Source organism: Solanum lycopersicum, chromosome 7, assembly GCF_036512215.1.
Source record: "Solanum lycopersicum chromosome 7, SLM_r2.1".
Classification (NCBI taxonomy): Eukaryota; Viridiplantae; Streptophyta; class Magnoliopsida; order Solanales; family Solanaceae; genus Solanum; species Solanum lycopersicum.
In genome coordinates, this window is record NC_090806.1 from 70,294,239 (window position 1) to 70,314,488 (window position 20,250).

Sequence of the window (20,250 nt, forward strand, 5' to 3'; positions counted from 1 at the left end):
GATAAGAGAGGGAGGAGAAAGGCGAGAGGAACTGGGAGAGGGAAGAGAAAGGCAAGCGAGTCTAGGAGAGGGAGGTCAGAGGCGAGTGAGGGAGCGCAGAGAGTGGAGAGAGACAAACCGTATATATATATATTTGTTAGATAATTGTATATATGTAACTTATATACATATGTACTTGTATATCAGAAAGCGAGATTGGGAGAGGGAGGAGAGAGGCAAGTGAGATTGGATGAGGGAGAAGAAAGGAGAGCAAGAGAGACTAATTGTATTTGTATATTTGTCATACAATTGTCTATTTATATGTGTAATTTGTATTTGTATATGTATTTCAGAGGAGATAGAAGACGTGACATATAATTATAGCTAAAATTATGTTATGAGCCATATTAATTTAAATTATAATTATCTTAGCTAATTAACTAGAATAAAATTATTTATTTGCGTAAATTATTTTTACTTCCAATATGCTTTTATAACTTTGTAGGGGTGTGATTTGTTTTTTTAGCAAGAATTATAGTTTTATTTTTGCTTCATCATGATACAACTTTTGAATTTTTATGGCAAAAACACGACAAAATGTATCATTAATAAGATAACTAGAATGAAAATCAGAAACACGAAGTTGTTCTTAGATACTCATGGTTCAAGATAATTAAATCTTCAATAACAATAATATAAGCATGGGACTTTTTAATTATACTAATAAATTAAATGATTACATAGAAAAAATAAAAAACAAGGGACTTATAAAAAATTTTACGTTTGATAAAAGTAAAAAGTTCTCTAATATAACTCGAATGGAGATTAAATTTTAAATCTATTCTAGACGTCTAAGTCGAACCTCGATAATTGCTAGCTAGAGTTGTCAACTTATGGTTGTAGTAGAGGCCAATAGTCATGACCAGAAGCTGCCATTACATATCACTGTAGCAATTGGAGGATCTCAACGTAGAAAAAGATCAAAATAGCGAACACTCTACCCATCAAGAAATTAAGTTATTAGATTTGTTAGAGATGATTATAAATTTATGTATAACTCATTATTGTCCACATAAAATTTATTGTGATGTAATCATATACTAAATTTATTGCATCGTTTTTAATAAACTCAATAATCAATATTACTTTTTATAAATATTTAAAAGAATAAAATTAACAAAACTACATAAAACATAAATATGTTTTAATAATTTTTTTCACATGAATTTAAACAAAAGGAAAATAGTACGATTTTTTTTTTTTAAGAAAAAAATGACTTTTAATTTTTGGCACATGAATATGAATGATTCGCATTTACCAACTAATTAAGATATTGGGATAACTTTCTAACTATTTTTGGTTGAGTCATTAAATTTTTATGTTACTTTGTTTGCTTATTCTTTTTCGTAATTTTAACACTCAAAAATCAAAATCATTTAATTTGAGAAATAATAAAAAAGGAAAAAAGGAAAAGAGAAAAAACGAAGGTCAAATTACTAGAATCACCTGCTAGGAGCTAGGGTTTGTTACCACCCTATAAATATAAGAGGAGGCCGCATTTGCACCGTGAGGCGGCGGAAGACGAGGTAAAGAGAGAGTCGGCGGTGAATTTTGAGCAAGCATGAGAGCAAAGGTCTGTTTTCTGATCCTAAGTGCATTTCGTGTTATCTTTTTCGGTTTTGTAAGCTCGAAATTGAAAGTTCTGTTGCTACTCAGTTATGTTTTTGCTTAAACTTCATATTTGCAATTGTTATTGTGTTTGCTATGATGGATTAAAGGATCTATTGACTATTGTTTTTGTTGAATTTGTTCTTACACATCGTATTTTCAGTTGCATTATCTGATTACTTGAGGATAACTAGTGTGTCATGCTTGGAGATTTATGACACATGATTCATGGTGATCGTAATTGTTGGAGATGATTTGTAGACTTTGAGAAACTATAAACCATATAAGGTAGAATGGAAGCTCACAAGAGGATATATTGTTTAAGATCCTCGTATAGGAATGCTTGAAGTGGGAGGTTTACATACTTTGATATGTACCACACTTGCTCAAATACTCCTTTACAATTTTAATCTACAACAATAGTGATTATAGGGAGTAGGGATACAAGTTAGCTATCAAACATCACCTAAGCTATTTGGGCAATTTGTCGAACACAGTACGAGTCCAAGGTCAATTACGATGGTATATTCCCACAATCTGAGAATAGTAGCTATGGTGCTTTGGTTCAAATTGTGTTTGGGGTGTGAAATTTATTTTGCCCCAGCGGACCCATTTTCTAAACTTGCATAGTTTTCTTGATCTTAACCAAAAAGGTTGGGTAAGGTGTTATCTTATGCATTGAATTTTATATTAATATGCACAGTTGCTTTACAAGTGTACTTGTTTTTACCTTATCAAACACCTATCAATAAAATATTCTAGTATTTGTTTGAAGTTGGACCGTGCTGGGTCTTTCGAGATCTAGTGTTGGGGTAGAAATCTTCTGAAATCTTGTGTCTTCCCTGTCTTCCATGGAATATATCTTTTCCATATGAATGTTCTGAAAAGTGTGGCCTTTAAGATTTAGAGGAAAGATAAGACAACGTGATATGTTTTTTAGCTTCTTTAGATGACAACAAAGTGTTTGTGTCAAAACTCAGTTGGCACTGCAGTATGCCATCAACCTGTTTTGCGAACAGGGAGTTTGCTAAGGTTTTGTTTTCTTGTGCCATTGTAGTGGTACTAGCGACTAATGTTTTTATTTTAAATGCAGTGGAAGAAGAAGCGTATGAGGAGACTGAAAAGGAAGCGCAGAAAGATGAGACAGAGATCTAAGTAGAGCAGCAGCAGGGGTCCAGATGCCTACTGTGGTTTCTTGGTTGAAACTGCTGCTTTTTATAATCGCTGTCCATCTCTGTGGCAGCTCCAAAGAATGGAGGTTGTCCGTTGTTTGAAGCTGTGCATTAGTTAATTTACTATGTTCTATGGAGGAGCTTAGTTTTAGTTTTAAGCATTGGTAGTAAGAATGTTGGTTTGTGTTGGATATATGTGAGTTATATTGAATGTTCTCTTTCAAGCTGACGTTTTTAAGAGGATTTCTATTTGTTTGGGGTTACATTTCATTTGAATAAATTTTGGCTTTGAACGTTATTACTTCATGTGATGTTCTGATGATGTACAAGTGTGAAGTGAAACCCTGGTTGGTTTTGATCTAGTATGATCATTCTTGTGCTTGCTTGGTTCAAGAATATCAAGGCGTATTGAATCTGAGTTGTCTCGAAGAACATCTATAATGTTGATTGCATGTATTTATACCATATCAACGTACAATAACATGTTCACCTAAAATTTGTCGAATATAAACAAATGAATGGAATGAACCATCTGAACTGGGTAAATAGACACATTAGGCTTGGTGACTTTGTCCAATATCTACGTATAACATAAAAGATGGAAATTTTCATTTTTCAGTAAAAATACTCACTAGATCAAGTAGTGCAGAATTTACCAAATATGTTCAAACGTGGAAAAAGAATGTCATTACACCTGGGGCGACACCAATTTTTTCATGCTTAACATTTACGTAGACTAACCATGGGTGTCAGTTGAGCTGAGGGTCTATAGAAACAACCTATCTACCTTCAAAAACTATGGGTAAGGCTACGTACACCTCACTCTCTCTATATCCCACTTGTGAGATTACACAGGTTATGCTGTAACGGTAAGTGTCATTCGCGCATGCTCGAGGCTTTGCCTCTTTCCTCAAGAGAAACTATACTAAAGAGACCGAAGAAGGCACTTTCACTTGAAGTTAGAAAACTGAATTGGCACTGAACCGTGATACTGAACCTAAGAAAAATTAATATTAACACTGTAATGAAAAGAATTTTTGGTTTTTCTACATGTAAGACTCAGTTAATATACAATATTTCAAGGGGAAAGAAGCTGTAAGGTTTCAATTAGAATGAAAATACAGTCTGTTCTATCATGCAATAGGCCACTAGAAAGAAAGATATACAACTTTTTTTGTAACAGCAATTGAGTAGCAAGAGTAAGCTAGTGAGAATTGACAAGTTTCACCACTCACCTATTTGAAGCCTACTATGAATCAACTACCATATCTGAAAACCAATTATCCCGAAGGTTTATTAGTTGTGTAAAGTTACCATCTGACATACAGCATGAGAATAACTTTGTTTATTTGGTGTATTTAGCATTTGCTAATGAAGAACCTTTGTTAGTTTCTCATCCTGTGACCACAAGCCATTGGTTTTGTGAAAGATCAGCATACTGCCATATCTTCAAGCTCATATTGCATAGCAAGTCTTTCAACAGTATTTCTACTTATTACTTCTTTCCGGTGCAGTTCCCTTAGGACTACTGATGCAAGCTCCTTGTGATCTTCATGGATGATGCCTTCGACTATAATGGTATATGTTATCTCATTAGGCATATAACCTTTGCTGATCATGTCCTCAAATACCTTTAATGACAAGTCTGTTCTTTTGGATTTGCATAGTCCAAGCACAAGCGCATTGAAATTGTCAACATCAGGCCTATATCCATTTTCTTCCATCATGTAGAATACATCGACAGCAGCCACCAACATCTTTTCCAAGCATAATCCTCTGATCAATGAAGAATAGGTGTAAGAGTCTGGAGTAAATCCGTGGGCTGTCATGTCATATAGAAGCTGAAATGCTGCAAATGTGTTTCCTTTCCTACATAAACCAGAAATCACAGCTCTATAGAAATCATGACTGGAGGAGCTTTGTTTAATCCTCAAAGCTTGGAGAATTGAGAAGGCTTCGTGAACCAATCCTTCGTCACACAGCACAGCGATGGAATTATATGTCCCCTCATTAGGACTACAATGTCGTTCTAACATTTGGTCGAGACACTTAATTACTGCATCCACTTTCCTATCTTTGCAGAGACGTGCAATTATCGGATTGTAGCTAGCAGCAATTGGCTTGAACTGTTCTCCAAAGTACATTTCATCCAGAATCTTGATAGCATGATCCGTTTGCCCATGAAGAGCAAGCGAACTGATCAATATATTGTACGTTACAATCGATGGAGAACGATCTTCTCCAACCATCTCTGCCAGAAACTCATTCGCTTCCTCCCAACGTCCTTCAAAACACAAGCTCCTCAACAAGATATTATAGCTGACAACGTTAGGATTAAACCCTTTTGATGGCAAGTTTCTAAAGAATTGTTTAGCTTCATCTATTCTTCCTTCTTTGCACAGCCCAGTTAAGAGAACATTGTAACTAACCAAATTAGGCTTTCCACCCTTGGCAATAATATTGTCTAAAAGTAACATTGCTTCATTAACCCCTTTTTCTTTATAACTAGCCTCAAGCAATATAGAGTACGTATATGCATTTGGTACCAACCCTTTCTGAATCAACTTTTCGACAAATTGCAGGCTCTTGTTCAGGTTCCCCCTCATACAAAGTCCTCTTATAAGAGAATTGTAAGTCACAGTATTTGTTGGATATCCATATTCCTCCATTTTATCAACTAATTGCATAGCATGACCGACATTTCCTCTCTTACACAAGTTATTCACCAAGAAAGTATAAGAAGCAGCATCAGGTATAGTACCAGAACTCACCATCATTTCCATAACTCTAGCAGCTTTCCTAAGTTTATTACAATTACACAGATCATACAAAAGCTGAGTTGCATGAGTTTTATCAGGCTTTTGGCCCTTCCCCACCATGTATTCCAAATACAAAAATGCATCATAAAGCCTAAGTTCTTTGTTTCTTGGGTCATTTTTACCTGACCTCCAATTAGGCAGAGTGAAAATACTGCCCTTTGAAGCTACTGGTAGCTGTTCTTTTAGAGCTGGACTTAAATGGGAAGAAGCTAAATTTCTTGAAATGCTCCTACTTTGGAAGAAAGGAAGGAACTTTGGTATGTGGGTAGAAAATCCACGAGGATTTCTTGCATTTTCTGGTGATGGATTTGTTATTATGGATACTGAATTTAATGGGACTGCCATGAAATCAAGAAGCTAAAAATTTATAATGGAACCAGAAATGAATCATAAAAACCAAAAATATGATCTGAGTGTCAACTCTCTACAATAAATAGACAAGGAAACAGCAGAAAAGAACATACAATATAGGGTATCTATGCCATTCTTGATCATTTATGAAAATAGAGAGCTTCTCCTTCTCCTTGCCCTCTAATTGTACAGTATTCTGTTCCAGAGGAAACAGATTTTTTCTTTTTGTAAAGTTTTTAAAATGGACTACATCAGTTCAGCTCCATCTTCTACTGTGGTGTGGGTCGTGTCTGTCCACTCCCTCTCAGTGTTATCCAAAAGATGGGTGAGGGAATAATCAGAGAGAGTCCCCTTTTATTGGTGTGATTGTGAATAAAAAAAGGCCATGGACGAGCTATAATAGTAGAAATATTCATTATTTTAAAATTTTCTATTATAAATTCACTAAATATTCACATCTTAAACCTTAAACTTCATTTCTCAATTAATTAATAGGAAGAAAAGGATAAGAGGAAATGATATTGGGTATGGCTTGAAAATTGGAATGATGCACTTATCATGCAAAAATAAGTAGGTACATTAAAAAAACGCCGATGCAGAATTTTCTATAAGAGGTTCAAAATTCGTAAAAAATAGACGCATGAATTCACAAAAGGGGTTCAACATCTACTATATATACATAAAATAGTATTTTAATCATGTACAAATTATAAAATTTTCTAAGGGCCCCTTGTATAAATATTATTATGATTGAGTATATTATAATAAGTCTCTTTACCTTTATAAGCTAATATTATCATTTTAAAACATTATTTATAGATTACATTAAATATGTCATCGTAATACGAATATACACAATGTCAATTAGCTTGAATCGCTTAAAGAATTGAACAATATTTAAGACACTTATATTAGATTCACATTCACAATGATTTTTTAAAGAGAACATATATATATATACATGTTTGGCCGGAGCGAGTATAAATTATGAATGTGTTATATAGGCTACGTATTGCTTCGCGAGAAGTTAGTAGTATTACACATACCCTATTAGGCAGCAAGATAGACTGTCCACGTTTTCACAAGTAGAAACACTTGTCTCCCTCTCTTGCAGAAACAGCCATTGCTTATAAAACTCAGCATGGAACTGATTAAACCAAGTCCATTCTATGATATACCTAAAACGATAGAGAATAGTTAAACAATAAGGGTTATCTTTTGCTAAAGTTATGGCAAAGAGCAAAGATGATATAACTTATGGGACAGCTCAAGCAAGACTATCTGAAGATGATGCTCTTAGAATAAGGTACAAAGCAGGAACTCCTCTTGAAGGAGGAAAAATTGCTGACTCTCAACCAGTTGATCTATTCTCAAGTGTTCGTAATATTGAGAATCAACAAGGCAAGATTGCTGATTCTCAACCTGTTGAACTCTCCTCAAGTGCACAAAAAATTGCAGCAGCCAAACAAAAACAATCCCAACAAGAAGAGAAGCCTACAGATTCTTCTGATCTGGAGGGAAAGGATACTCATGTTTATGATGATGAGAATATGGATAACAATTTGCCTCCAGCAGCTGCAACACTCATGTTTGATAGCAACAAGGCTGATAATTGGACAACAAATCCTCCTTGAGTTGCAACTACACCTCATCATCAGCTTTTTGTGAAGCATCTTTGGTTCCTTTTGTACTGTTGATAATAGTAATAAACAGTTTTAACCTAATTAAATATTGTCTAGCTAATTTTGAACACATCAAAGAAAATTCATTCTATAACAGGAGCAACAAACTAATGGCAGCATATTTAAATAGCAACTCTATTGCGCTTATAAATGTTATAATTAAACACAACACATGACCAAATATTGTCAAAAAAGAACATCTATTCAGTATTGAGTATGCCTACTTAGCCCTGCAGGCTCAATAAGTTGCAAGCTACAAAAAATTCAATATCCAGACGACACATCAAATCGTGCTACCAAAATTTTAAACCCACTCGATCAGGGCATCTTTTTCTTGAACTCGAAAGCTTTAACTGAACGGGCTGGCTCGTTCTTAGACCAGATTATAAGTCGACCCCACTGTTCACACTTTCGAGCTAGTATTACTATGTGCATGTGCATGTGCATGTCAGGCAGCTCTCTCTCGGCTACAATGGGATCAAGCCTAACAACAATGTTGTCGTTTCATCGATGAGCATAGATTAGCAAGTCTGCCTTGCAACAAAGCTCAACCGGACACTACTGCCAATCACTCAACTGCACTACTCTTCTGTAGTAATGATTCCAGGAATGTGGAACACAATTTAGCAAGAGGAGGAAGATTGTGAGATGGTCCACTGAATAGCGTCTCCCAATATCTTTCTGATGGTACTGATGTGATCGATGCAGCTTGTTTTCTCTCTAAGCTAAAGTCTGGTAGGTCCCCGTACAGAGATGCATATCCGAACTTCCCTGCAAATAGATAGCATATAGTTTCATCAGTCATGACAATTATCTTTTTTAAAAAAAGAAATACTGTTTTCTGAAGATTATTATAAAGTATCAGGATATTTCACCTGCAGAGAATTGCCCTACAGCTCAGTCGGGTAGGTGTTCAATTCCCTAATGCAGCCCTTCCCCTTAGCCCTCTTATCCAAACCCCCCACCTCCTTGTTAAAGCTATAAATAATGCATCATCTGATTTTACCAGCGAATATATGTTCTAGAGATAGAGCTTGTTTCCTCTTAAATATCATCAATCCACAGATTTTGGTACAGATTTTCAAGAATATGTGCTTGATCTGACAATCATGCCATGAAGAAACAAGGACCTTGTGGGCAGAGGAGAACAAATACATCAAACCCAATCCCTTTCTCTCGTAAGGTTATCACAGGACATGTCGTATTTTATTTGTTAAGATGATGATTGAATATGAGTTTAAATGATGAAATGAGGATTAATATATAGCTGATCCAACTTAGTAATGAGTTGTAGTAGTGGACTTCTTATCACAACGCATTCAGCAACCATACATCTTTGTGCCTCTGGACCCGTCATTTTAAGGCTTGTAGCACCCATTATAAAGTTTTTAAAAACAAGGTTTATTTCAAGTACTTTGGTATATTGATCCAATCCAAAGTATTCTGAAGCAACCTATCACATAAAATAACCCAAAAAAGGCCCATGTACATCCCCAAATTAATAGACACCAGACACTGAAATACATAAAAGCTTAGTGTCAGATGAACTTAGGCAGAGAAGACGGGACACACCTGTTTCCTCAAGATCAGCAAGATTTCCTCGGCTTATCTTATGTATATGGGTGTGGCCGTCGAGTGGATCAAAAAGCATATATTCATGATCAACGCTGAGGTAAGCTAATAGCAACTGCACTGATCTGCCATCAGTAACATCATCCTCTGACTTAGGACTTCCGCGAATGAAAGCAAGTGAAGCACCTTTTGCCTGTAAAGAAAAAGGATGAGATGCAAAAAAAAGGTAAAGATGTCCAGTTCCCGTCCCATCTATAAATAGAGTTTTCACCTTAGAAAATGTGATACCTCTCCCAATATATGAATAAATTAGAAAGGCACAAGAAACTGTCAGAAGGGTTAAGGTGACAGGAAATTAGAAGGGCGTCCTAAAACATCTGTACTCAGGGTGCAGGAAAAACAAGGGAATGAAGACAGACAAAACCTAGGTCAGGGTGAATGTAATTATTTTAATCTTGCTATACGTCCAAGCCTTCTCCCATCGGTTTCACAACAGCCTCCATAAGATCAAGATCTTACCACCTCTAAACGAGTGCAAGGTGATTCGATTCCCCATTGTAACTGACATCAAGCTCCCAACTAAAACATTCGAAAGAAACAAGAACTCAAAATTTGAGACAGGAGCCAATACCTTTCTTACAAACCAGATCCCTACGGGAACATGATCTGTGGCCCTGAATAACAAGATCACTCCATCGCCATCCAGAGTTGTGGCTTCATTAGACATCACAGGTCCAACTGGCTTTGGGAGAAGGGCCAGGACGGCAAACAAGGAATCATCCATCGCACAAGTTACAGCTGCAGTGATTAATAAGATACTATTTAGGATGAAACATTAACAAAGATTTTCCAGTAATGTATGACACATCTGCCTACAAGTTCACCATGAATCTGCTAGACTTATTCAGACCTTTTAGTTAGATTATACATATACATGCAAATTAAAGGAAAACTTATTTTAGAATCCCAGTCTCCTCAAGTCATTTCCTGCTTTCCTATTCCAAAGCAGCAATTCTTTTTTAGATTATACATATACGTGCAAATTAAGGAAAACTTATTTTAGAATCTGAGTCTCCTCAACTCATTTCCTGCTTTCCTATTCCAAAGCAGCAATTCTTTTTTTAATAGGAAACCCAATGCAGCAAAATTGGACTGTTAGCACTAGCAAGATAGCTTAAGATTTCCCCAAAAGACCTGTCCTGGGTTTGGCTTGAAAGAGAATTAGCTTACTAGTTGTACTCCAAGCCATGCAACTCTGATAACAAGGGCAGCAAGATTCATGGTATAAAAAGACTATCACAATGCATAATCTACCATTGGCCAGACTACATATTCAATATATCCACCAGCCCTTTGCTTCAGTTAATTTTTTAGCAAGATTGCATACTTCCATTTGCATATGACACCTAACAATTCAAATTCAAGAGCCAAGCTCGTAATTCCGGAAGCAAAAACTATGAGAACTTCAAAAATGGAGAAATATGGTTGGCAATTCACTTCCGATGCCAGTGTTTTGAAGAAAATCACAAAAAACAAAAGCATCCATGGGGCTTTAAGAAAAAGTGAAGCACACGCTTCATGACATTAAAAACACCGAACATAGAGAATTTAGCACTATAATGATCAAGTTGCACTTAAATAACAAATTTCAGTATCTGACATACAATTGCATTGATATTAATCCATTTTTTCTAAGTAACTAGAAGCAGAACGTTAGAAATAAATGATAAGATTAGAGAATTATCATAAGCTGCCAAAAGCAAGTGGTTTATATTTGTTTAAAGTTTATTGGGGCGAAGTATGATAAACAAGAGATATATACAAACCTTCTATCTTAAGTTTGTAAGACCATGATACAGACAGCTTTGACATGCTCCACACTGATACTTGAGCCTTAGAACCTTGCGATGTGGTTACCACATACTCTGACTTCCCAATAAATGCTAAGGAAGAGATTGGCTGCACATAGAAAACAGTTCAAATGAGAAAAATATTGTATACATACGGAAAGAATGATAAAGGTGTATAAATTGCCACAAGGAAAGCATCAAAACTGTAAATTAAGATTTTCAAGATTTGTTTTCGGTTGTTTTATGTGCTCATATTTCCGTTTATTGTTTAACAAAAAGGATAACCCTCAGCTAACTTCTTTGCCATCCAATGAAGTTACCAGACAGCAACTCAGAAGTGAGTCATAAAGAACACTTTAAGTAAAAAGGTTTCAAATACTAGGTGAAAAACTTTCTTTCCCCAAGGCAAGCAACTTAAATTTGAACTAGGAAGTGTGAAATCGTTATTTTTTTATAGGTCAATAGTGTAAAATTAATACTGGCATGCCAAGAACTTACCTCAAGACTCTCCCCAACTGTAGCTACAAGAATATTCCTCTCCGGATCCCACAATGTAATAACTTTTTCTGCAGCTACAGCCAGAACAGAACCATCTCCAGAAAAGGCAGCAGCTGTCATTGGCTTTTTCCTATTAAAGGAGAAAGCATATTAAACAGAGAAACAGAGGTCCTATCAATTTACTATGTTGTAGTCATCAACAATGGCAGAGTTCGAATGAGCAGACATATATCATAGAACACCAAATGCAAATGACATCTAATTGCTAGTGTTTTGTGCAAATAAACAAAGTGAACAACAAAGGAAGTGGCATTTTCATCTAGAATTTCTTCTCTCAAACAGTTGGGATTTTTTTACATGGTTGGGCAATTTTTCTATCTGACCATGTAGTCGTCCTTTAAAATTTAAGCCTAACATACTTATAGGAACCAACAGAATGGCATGTCCATCCAGCGTTCTGCATCTGATCTTTTTGTTGCATCTCCTGACTGCCGATCCAAACCTACCAAAAAACACAGTGATGTTAGTGAACACAACATCATACCCGGTGTAATCACACGAGGTGTGTCTGGGGAGGGTAGGATGTAAGCACACCCTACTGCCTTTAGGCGTAGAGAAGTTTTTTCGAAAGAAATGTTTTCAAGAAGGATTGCAAAAATAATATGACAAAATAATAGCAAGATATAAAGCAAATGAAGCAACGGGTAGTAATGCACATAGAAGAATAACAGATTACGCAACTACTAAATAGCCCCTAACTCTCCCACACGAAGTGCGACAACACTAGGCTACTTACTAGCCTTCTACCCTAATAATAAACCTCCAAAACTTCCTATCTAGGGTCCTGCCACTCAGTAACCGGAAGTTGTGGGTTGTTGTGTCTAAATTTTAATCACCTCCCAATTCGTTTTGGGCCTGACATAATTCATGTTACAACCATCCTCTCACACCTCCCTAGTGACACATCCGCAAACTTCCTCTTCACATGTTCGAACCATCTCAGTCTCGCTTCCCTAATCTTGTTCGCCACGGAAACCACCCCTATGTTGCCCTGTTTTTTTGTTTTTTTTTAATGAAGTAATAACTTTCATTAGCAAGGGGCAAAAGCTCGCCAGTATACAAGTGCACCAAAAGTAGCAATCCTTGCCCTGTATAACTTCGTTCCTAATCATACCTCTCCTAGTATGCCAAAACATTCATCTTGAACTTCCCCATCTCTGCTACCTTCGTCTTCTTAAGGTGGGTGTTCTTGAATGGTCAGCATTCTATCCCATACAACAATGTTGGTCTAACCACCCCTCTGTCCCATACTAATGTTGGTCTAACCACCACTCTGTAAAACCTACCGTTGAGCCTGGTTGACACATTCTTGTCGCACAGTACCCCAAAAGCGAGCCTCCATTTCACCCACCCTACTCTTAATACAATGTGTAAACACATAACTTCACAATTAATCTAAATTTATCCACTTACCTTGAAATCAGCACCCTGTGAGGTGGTAACAGCCATGTGACGCAAAGGATGGAAAGCAATGGACGAAATACCAGAATCTCTGCAAACCAACCCATGCTTGAAAGTCAATTTATGAAAGTAAGCTAGAGTATTATTTACAAGAGGGATTAACTGTCCAATTTATTAGAGCACAAGCTAAAAGATATATGAGACCAAAGGAGCTCCGAGAATTAGATAAGAAAGAACCTGTGGGGCTCATAGACCACTGTGGATAAGCTGAATTCTTTGTTTGAAGAGCTGCATGACCAGAACTTCAAACTTACAAGACCTCCTATTCCTTCTTCAGCAAACCTGGTTTCTACCGTAATCATGATGGAACCCTCTGGAGAAAGGGCGACCAAATCCACTACCACCTGCAACAGACCCAAAAATAGCTCTTCAACCCTCAACATTTAACAGCTTGTTCATATTATTACAATAATATCAACAAAGGTACTGTTAGCTGTAGAAGGGTTTCTAACCATCTGGGCAATTTTTTCCAGTAGTCTATGGTGTAATGTATAGCATGAAGACTGTGGAACTCAAGATGGGAGTGTATTAGGTTTATTGATGTGAAGCATAGGATGAAGTTAAAAAATGAAAATTGATGTCAATATCAGCTAAAGTTTTTTCATTCTTCTCCGTTCATTGGAAAATTTATTGGGGAGAACCATTTGATACAACCAATATACAAAGAAAAGATCCACATTCTGGTGTAAGCTATTGAACTTCTAGACTTACTCCATCTCCAAAGTTCATAGAAGGTACTTTCTGCCCCAAATTTGAGCTCAAAATCTGGGAAACTGAGGTGAGGAATGATCTCTTAGTGAGAAGGGAAAGATGCCACTATTGCTTAAAAGAGAGCATTTTTCAAACATCTCATAGGACCATACATGTGCCGCATTATTGTTTGCACACTCATGAGTTCCATCTAAATTCATTAAAGTCATATTATGTTACATCTCCTAATTCTATTAATGGCATGAAACTTGGTGAAGAAGCAAATGGTACAAGGTAGAAGAAGAGTTGATCAATTTCTCAGGTTAGTTAATTCTAGGATATAGGATATGTGTACAAAATTACAGAGTGGACTAGTCAAATACACAGGCAAACTTCCATTGAAGCGCGCACACACACATCCATAAAAACAATTATATATGCTGATTAAAGTACTGGAATATATATATATAGCCGTTCAGGACTTAGCAAATAGAATAAGATCAACAGGAAAAAATTCTATACCGTGACTTCATCAGCAGGTTGGTGGCTTCTTTCACAAACTTGAACCTACAAATGGACAGATTGGGGCCAAATCAACTATCAACTCTAGTAAAAAGAATACATGGGCCAAATCAACTACCAACTCTAGTAAAAAGAATACATACTTTCAACACTAATACAAGCGAAAAACTGTTTGCAAGCGTACAAAAGTACAATGTGCAAAAGTTTGCACTTCTCTAATCCCCCTCCTCCACTAATCATTGGATATATCTAGAGCTTGACTGTAAAATAAGAATGCATTGACACTAATCATAAAGGTGGGAACATCAGATATCCAAGGAAACCTACAGAACCCCTCATTGTGAATCAAAGCAAAAGGTAAATACCCCAATGGCGCATGCAGACAATCTAACCAACATACAGAATAATAGGAACACATGAAGATGTGCAACTGAAAAGGGGTAAAACAAAATTAAGTTGTAAGTGTTTGTTTTTTTTTGAAACCAGTAACTTAAAATTCAGCTGTTAGTTTTATTTCCTTTTTTCTATTTATCATTATTTTTGCGAGGATGGGGTTATCTGGGAAAATTTAGAGCTACAGAAAAGAAAATATCAACTGATGAAACTTATTCCTATCCACTTACCTCAGAAACCTCACGGTCATCAAACAAGCTATAGAACTGGATACAGTAATTTTCTGAACATATGGCAACTAGCCCCGTGGCAGAGTCGAAAACAATTCCTTCAGATGAGCCATCAGACATATCCAAGACCGTGCTGCGAAGCTGAAAATTAAAGCTGTAAGGTCTCCCAAAGCAAAAAAATTCAATGTATCATGTCAAAAAATCAGGCAAGATGGAAGTAAGTGTTTTGAATGGATTGACCATACACTCCAGACAAAGACATTATAGTGCATGGGTGTAGAGGATCATCCAACCCGCTGCAAGCATTGAGCTGGAGGAATCTTTATTATTGATCATAGTATAAGTGTCCACATAAACAAGATAGAACGAAACCAAAAGGGAAATGCAAGCTGATAGTAACATGTACGCCGCAATAAGAATATATTCGTTCTAACGCTTCGAAGCAATATTCCAGATGCTTTCCTCATCAAAAAAAATTCCAGATGCTCATATACATATATCAAACAAATTCATTAATGAACTTGGAATTTTTTTCCTTTATCAGTATTATGAACACAAAACAACATCCTAGCAAAATGATGACATGCATGAAGTCTTCTCTTAATATTTTATAATGATGTTTTGCTTCCAGAAAGAAGAAGAACAACAACAAACCTTGATTCCTTGAATGGACCTCAATACCTCCATCGAAGGCATTTTAAGAAGGTGAATTCGGTTATCTGCACAAGATATCTGGACAAATTTACTTAGTAAGAACAAATCCACTGACAACTACTTTTACTTTATGGACAAACGTGCTTACAGAGGACAGAGAAGGATCCGATGAGATGGTAAAATACAAAAGGGGGGATCCTATTCGCGGGAGAAATTTCTGCTTCCCAGTATCTAACTGCCAAACCACGAGAACTCCTTCCTTCCCGCCTGGACCAAGTTAAATAGTGGCTAATTCAAGTAACGTTGAATAACAATACATTTTATACTCTAAATTCCAAATAAATAAAAGAGTGATGCTCCTAAAAAATTTGTACTAGCTATGACTTTGTATTAAATAAGTTGTACAGAAGATTATCCACATGAGTGCAAGGTTCCAAACTCATCTTTATACAAACAACCATGCTGATCATACTAATTTTGTACCTGAGTAAAGATAGGCACCGTCGGAAGAGAAAAAGAGAACTTTCACTTCTGCAGAGTGCCAATGTCTTGTGGTACAAATATCAGCATCATCTTTTTCCCTAACTCCAGGATTCTCCTCCATGTCCTCCATTAGTCCTCCACTTCTCTGTTTATTTCCAGATGATAAATTATGCTCCCCAACACCCCTCCATATTAAGATCCTTCCTGTTACATCTCCAGCTGAAACTATTCTATCTGTTGGATGAAAAGCTAGAGTGCTCAGGGTTTTCGTATGATGTAATCTGATGTTCTGAAGCACTGAATGATCAGAATCTTTAGTTGGTATTTCCCAAATGCGAAGCTTGCGCTTGTCACAGACGCCCATGTATCTTCCAGAGCAGCTTAATGTTATAGATAGTGCGTTTTTACTCTGGAGAGAAAGTTATAATCCTTGCTTATTTTTTATCGCATACAAAAATGCTATTATGTGCATTTACTTTGCAAAATAAGGTAGGTAAATATTTGACAGTGGCAAATGCAATGATGTGAAAGATCATCAACACCTTTCTGATAGTGACTAACGGTGTGAACGATCTAGAAGCAAAAGATAGCTCAGACAACTTTTCATCAAGCTAGAGAGAGTTCAACCTGAAACCATATCTTTTACCCCGGAAAACACTTGCAAAATTGATAACATTAGTTGGTGTGATATATTTCTTATGTAGGATAGATGAAATTTTATTCACAGATGGATCTGATAAAGAAATGGAAAAGGGGGATCTTCATGCTGATTTAACAAAAAAGTTTTTAAATAAAGCCTATGCCTTTTGCAATAAATTTTCTATTTGGCACAATCAAAATTTGAAAGCTCTAAAGTAATGAAACACTGGTTACAATTTAAACAATTCAACAATGATCTACTGTTTTAGACCTAACCGGTTTTTTACATGGAGCCATCTTTTGATATGCTTTCTTTGAGCCAAGGGTCTATCAGAAACAACCTCTCTACCTTTACAAGGTAAGGGTAAGGTTGTGTACACATCACCCTCCCCAAACGCCACTTGTGTAATATTACACTAGGTAAGAAGTTGTTGTACTTACTGCAAAAATAACAATCAACAGACACTTTTTCTTCCCTGTAAAAAGAGAAGGCATGGAAGACAATTTTGCATACCTCAGCCAGAGTCACTCCACCAACCAAAGTACATTTAGTTAAGTTACACTTCCTTATCTGCCACCATAAAGCACAGCTCCCTCCCAGCTGTTCTTTCAACACTATGACAGACACATATGCAAAAAGATCAGAAGGCTTTTCGCTACTCTCTCTGAGTTCTGATGATAAACCTGGAATTACCTGATAAAGAGGAAAGAGGCATGATAAGATAGTTATGCTGCAAAGTGCAATGTCAAACACAAAGTTTGAGAAAGAGATGTTGCTACACGTGAGTAGTACTTAGTGAACAACATAAAACAACAGCAGAGGCGAAGCTGGAAAATGGCTCCGTCTTGACGGGTTGTTACTTTGTTAGTGCATAGTGCAATTTGTGAGTTCTTCCGGGAATCTAGTCCCACATTCCTGGTATCTAGACAACTATCATTTCCTCAAGTAGGAAAAGATCTCAAGCTAACTACTACTCATTCTGTACCATCCAAATACTTGTGTGCATGCCCAAATATAGTTCAGAAATTCCCATGCCTTTGGCATGGCATTTATTTAGCAAATTAGAGCATCACTAACACCTGAATCACCTGAAGCTAGATCCTATTCCCTTTAACAGTCCGTTTTCTCCTTGTAATTTCAGTTACTATATTATTATTTTTCAGTAAAATCAATATTTTCTTGAGAAGTCCAAAACATAAAATTCTCAACTTTAGAATTGATATAATAATGATTCCAGATTTAGATACTAAACGGAGGCAAAAGAGGATGCCTTTTTTACCCAACCGTCTAGGCCTTGGTAGGAGGTACCCAAGGAACAGTGGAGGTGCTTGAGGTAGCTATATACAATGTATAACTACATCTGGAATTTATGTCACAGAAGGTGCAAAGCACTGCCTAATCCACGTTGAGGCACTCTTAAAAGTAAAAAGCTGTTTACCATTGAGTAAATGGGCAACTTAACATCAATACTTCTCATTAGCTCCGGCACGGAAAAGTCCCAATATTTAATAGTACCATCCTCAGATGAAGTCCAGCAGTAGCACAATAGTTTGCCTGCCGGAGTAGTAGATGGTACTACCACCACCGATGTTACCAATCCCCTATGACCTTCCAATTCAGCAATCTGTAAGAATTACAAAATTAACTACTTACATTAACTTATACAGTGAATTTATTTTAGCTGTTGAGTTTGTCGCAAACGTAAACTGAACCTGTAAGCCTGTGGAGGTGCTAAAAATAGAAACGGTGTTTCCTGTGCATACGAGAAGCTTCTTTGCATCATTTGAAAACGCCGGCTGTGAAGAAATCAAACTTCTTCCGCCAGTAATCATCTTGCTAGCTCCTCTGCGTAAAGAAGAACAGTGGCTCTGTTTTATGAGTGTTAGGTTTGCTTCTTCTTTCAATATTCTATAAACCCTAAACCTCTTAAAAAAAAAAGAGGGGAAATATTGTTAAAAATCTTTTTCTATAAATTACGTTCAGAGACTTCTAGTTTCATTACTTATGCTTGCGACCCCTGTAAGTTCTGAAAAGTGAAAAGGCTGACATTTGGTTGGTAAATTTTTTATAAAGCATTTTTGTAAAAGAATTAATAATTGATTTTTAATTATAAGTATTATTTAAAAGTTATATTAGCTTAAAATACTTGACACAAATCAATTCTAATAGAACTTCAAGCAAACTAAAGTTGCTTAGATATTTTTAAAAATTACTTATTTTCTTCGTTTCAAAATAAATTTTTGATAAAATTACAACATTATATACATAGTGTTTAAGAAGAGAGGACTTCTACATGTTCTTTAACTTGTTATACTAGAAGATAAAAATAAGTTATTAACTCTGGAGACATGTGACAAATTTATTTGTGCTAATTGTCTATCCTAATTTAAATTTCGAATTATAAATATATACAAGTCACTTTTTTAATAAAAATTATATTTATTAAAAATTAATAAATATGTTACATTAGTTAATAAAGGATTAATTGTATAGAATGACAAACTAATAATATAAAATAAATATAATAGCTACCCTTTGATTTACTAGTGTTCCATAACAAATTATTTGTCAGTCCCTCTCTCCCTCATATTCTCACTCCCCACTTTTCCTCTCTCGTTCGCTTCCTGTCGCTCGCCTCTCTCACTTTATACAATAGAATTGTATAAATTATGTTTATAATCGTATAAAGCGAGAGAAAAATTGTATAAACGACGCAAATACATATATATTCATCCTATAAACTTATAATTATAGAATACAAATATTTCCCTACCAAATATCTTTTGTCTTTCTCGTTTTATACAAATTCAAACTGTATATAATTTTTCTCTTTCTCATTTTATACAATTTGATTCAATTGTATATTCCCTGTACAAGTCTCTTTTTATCTTTTCTCTCTTTCTCGTTTTATACAAATTCAAATTGTATATAATTTATCTCTTTCTCGTTTTATACAATTTAATTCTGCCTTTCTCGCTTTCTCGTTTTATACAATTCAAATTGTGTATAATTTCTCTCTCTTTCTCATTTTATATAATTCGCTTCAATTGTATATGTATATGGAATTATACATAAATAAGTTTGTGGTGGAGCACAATTATGTAAACTTTGTTATAGCATACAAATATAAATTTTATGCTTGCTATATGTGAAAGTTGCCTTTTTTGGGGAAAAACTGTATATAATAGCAAACTAATAACCTAAAATAAATGGAGTAGCTATGGTTTGATTTAATTGTGCTCCATAACAAACGTTTGCGAAAAATTGTCAGGCGCCTCTCTCCCAAATATCTCACTCGCCACTCTCCTCCAATCTCTCGCTCGCTTCCTCACTTTTTATACAAACACAAGTGTATAAACTTTGTTTCTAATTGTATAAAACATATAAAATTGTATAAATACATATATTTTTGTTCCCCCCTCTTCCCTATTTCAGATGTCGCTCGCCACTCTCCCAAATTTCGCTCGCCACCGCGCCTTTCTCACTTATACAAACAAAAGCGAAGTGTATAAATTGCGTTTCTGTT

The 20,250-nt window shown here is 35.8% G+C and overlaps 3 protein-coding genes and 1 long non-coding RNA gene across 4 annotated transcripts; 2 read left to right on the forward strand and 2 right to left on the reverse strand.

The window, feature by feature from the left end:
- Nucleotides 1–1,306: 1,306 nt before the first annotated feature.
- LOC101260066 (uncharacterized) lies at nt 1,307–3,117 on the forward strand. Its single transcript, XR_742520.4, has 2 exons — nt 1,307–1,612; nt 2,741–3,117. It is a non-coding gene; the product is annotated as an uncharacterized lncRNA (long non-coding RNA).
- Nucleotides 3,118–3,895: 778 nt separating this feature from the next.
- On the reverse strand, nt 3,896–6,374 carry LOC101259766 (pentatricopeptide repeat-containing protein At1g79080, chloroplastic). The gene has a single exon (XM_004243940.5). The coding sequence runs from the start codon at nt 5,981–5,983 to the stop codon at nt 4,250–4,252; it is 1,734 nt and encodes a 577-aa protein (XP_004243988.1). The 5' UTR covers nt 5,984–6,374; the 3' UTR covers nt 3,896–4,249.
- A 5-nt stretch (nt 6,375–6,379) lies between these two features.
- Nucleotides 6,380–7,718, forward strand: LOC101257489 (uncharacterized). Its single transcript, XM_004244276.5, has one exon. The coding sequence runs from the start codon at nt 7,219–7,221 to the stop codon at nt 7,621–7,623; it is 405 nt and encodes a 134-aa protein (XP_004244324.1). The 5' UTR covers nt 6,380–7,218; the 3' UTR covers nt 7,624–7,718.
- A 72-nt stretch (nt 7,719–7,790) lies between these two features.
- Nucleotides 7,791–18,657, reverse strand: LOC101258878 (uncharacterized). The gene is made up of 16 exons (XM_004243937.5): nt 18,437–18,657; nt 18,163–18,348; nt 17,238–17,417; nt 16,085–16,493; nt 15,750–15,868; nt 15,602–15,679; nt 14,948–15,088; nt 14,325–14,369; nt 13,290–13,456; nt 13,065–13,143; nt 12,011–12,093; nt 11,592–11,721; nt 11,070–11,202; nt 9,875–10,041; nt 9,244–9,436; nt 7,791–8,442 (listed from the first exon to the last, which is right to left on the reverse strand). Exons 1-16 carry the CDS (start codon nt 18,554–18,556, stop codon nt 8,240–8,242), a joined length of 2,433 nt encoding a protein of 810 aa, XP_004243985.1. The 5' UTR covers nt 18,557–18,657; the 3' UTR covers nt 7,791–8,239.
- Nucleotides 18,658–20,250: the final 1,593 nt, after the last annotated feature.

Coding starts and splice junctions, on each gene's coding strand:
- LOC101257489 (XM_004244276.5), top strand. CDS start 7,219: ATGGCAAAGAGCAAAGATGATATAACTTATGGGACAGCTCAAGCAAGA.
- LOC101259766 (XM_004243940.5), bottom strand. CDS start 5,983: ATGGCAGTCCCATTAAATTCAGTATCCATAATAACAAATCCATCACCA.
- LOC101258878 (XM_004243937.5), bottom strand. CDS start 18,556: ATGATTACTGGCGGAAGAAGTTTGATTTCTTCACAGCCGGCGTTTTCA. Junction 15,869..16,084: donor CGGTGCCTATCTTTACTCAG/GTACAAAATTAG, acceptor AACTTGGTCCAG/GCGGGAAGGAAGGAGTTCTC. Junction 8,443..9,243: donor TGCTGATCTTGAGGAAACAG/GTGTGTCCCGTC, acceptor ATCTATTTGCAG/GGAAGTTCGGATATGCATCT.